At 30.4% G+C, this 2,091-nt stretch overlaps 1 protein-coding gene across 1 annotated transcript in view; it reads right to left on the reverse strand.

Moving 5' to 3' along the window:
• Positions 1-1,920, reverse strand: part of LOC106476861 (xenotropic and polytropic retrovirus receptor 1 homolog) — a gene marked incomplete at its 5' end in the record, with an annotated part of 11,877 nt that extends 9,957 nt beyond the window's left edge. Inside the window, 2 exons of the mRNA XM_013937479.1 lie at positions 251-352; positions 1,740-1,920. Of these exons, the coding sequence (XP_013792933.1) occupies positions 251-352; positions 1,740-1,920 (283 nt within the window). The remainder of the gene's footprint in view (positions 1-250; positions 353-1,739) is intronic.
• Positions 1,921-2,091: the final 171 nt, after the last annotated feature.

Consider the following 2,091-nt stretch of genomic DNA (forward strand, 5'->3'; position numbering starts at 1 on the left):
ATCGTCACATTATAACAGCCTCACGGCTGAAAGGGCGAGCATGTTTGGTGTGACGGGGATTCGAACCCGCGACCCTCAGATTGCGAGTCGAGCGCCCTAACCACCTGGCCATGCCGAGCCTGTTGGTAAAATGAAAAAAAAACAGAAAGAAATAACCCATATCTATTCTAATTCAATTCTGTTTGTGATTGTTCTTTACACCAACAGAATTTCACTTGACATCCAATCTGAAGGAAAAAAACAACTTTACCTCAGTTTCTTGAATAAGTTTATCAATATCTTTGTTGGTGTAAAAAGGTGCAATCTCCACAAAGGTCTGTCTCCATTTTGCTCCGGCATCAGTACCTAACAACTGTTAGAATTACTTTCCTTAGCTACAGAATAACACATTGCTCTTAATGTTAAGAGAAGCCTTACATAATTATAAAACAAACACTAATAGATTAAAAAAGTAAAATATCTAACACTGAATGATACTCAAGAGCTAATTTACTACAGTAAATTAACTATGACACTTCACAGTTTATAAATGTTAAATATCCAAACATCTTAAATTTTTTTTTATTTAAACCTAATTAACAGATGGTAAAAATTAAAAAAAAAGGAATGAAAATACATGTTTACCCAGTTTGCTAATTTTTTCTGTCCTTTTAAAAATTGTAAACTTTTACTACCATATGAAGAGAAGACTGTTTAACTTGTAAACTTTTACTACCATATGAAGAGAAGACTGTTGAACTTGTAAACTTTTACTACCATATGAAGAGAAGACTGTTGAACTTGTAAACTTTTACTACTATATGAAGAGATGACTGTTTAACTTGTAAACTTTTACTACCATATGAAGAGAAGACTGTTTAACTTGTAAACTTTTACTACCATATGAAGAGAAGACTGTTTAACTTGTAAACTTTTACTACCACATTAAGAGAAGACTGTTTAACTTGTAAAACCTATTTAGAGGATTTTGCAGTTTATATAAAATAAAACAGAAGAAGAAAAGTACTTGTACTAAACTGTTCTATCTATCTATCTATCTAAAAGATACTAAATCACACTATTGAGAAATATTTTCTTCCTCGTTACTCACTGTACCAAATACTCTAGTCTTTCTACACTAATTACAATTCTACCAAAATATTTCCTAGACAAAACAACCCAGAGGATTATACAACCGTAACAAATAAATTACAAACACCATAATATCGTAGAAGTATCTCACAGAATTCAATAATTATGCTGACAGACAAAAGAAGAAGAAGAGGCGGTGGAAAGCAGGCTATAAAAAATTCAAAAAACAAAAGTAATTTCCTCATCATACCATTTCATACAGATTACGGCATTTTACGAAGACAAAATTTTTTGTGTAGTTGTCATATATACCTTGTATGAAAAAAACAAACTGTACCTTAAAAATAAATACATTAATAAGTTCACCATAAGAAGAAAGTAATACAAATTCAATTGTTTAATGTTCATTTTAAAGAACGGACCTATTTTGCATTTGCATAGCTTAGTGTTTCCAAAATAATAATAAAATATATTAGAATGTCAGCTTGTCATTGAGACACTCTAAAGATTACTTCTGTTACAATTTTGTTCCTCGGACGTGTGATCAATAGGAAAAAACACACTGATTATCGGCTAACAAAAGAAAAGTATTTTTTAACGGAAGATAAAGAAAACTTTTTAATAATTTTTGCTGAGAGTGGAAAAAAAAAAATCTCTTAAACACTTACCTTATCATGCTTTTTCAAAATTTTTCTAAAACCAGTAAAGTTAAGATTCTGGTAATTCTGCAAAAGGATCAAACTCAGGTAAAACTCACTAAACGCAAGCTTTAGTTCATGGATCTTCCGTGTGTGTGTCCGTACCTGCTTCTGGGTTTCTCTATTCAAGGCTTTCAAATTAAAAGTTAACCTATTGTTTGAAAAAAAACTGCATTAATACAAACTGAGTAGATCAATGTTGTTATTAATAGATCGATGTTGTTATTAATAGATCGATGTTGTTATTAATACATCAATGTTGTTATTAATAGATCAATGTTGTTATTAATACATCAATGTTGTTATTAATACATCAATGTTG

This window comes from Limulus polyphemus, unplaced genomic scaffold (assembly GCF_000517525.1).
Source record: "Limulus polyphemus unplaced genomic scaffold, Limulus_polyphemus-2.1.2 Scaffold11870, whole genome shotgun sequence".
Lineage (NCBI taxonomy): Eukaryota > Metazoa > Arthropoda > Merostomata > Xiphosura > Limulidae > Limulus > Limulus polyphemus.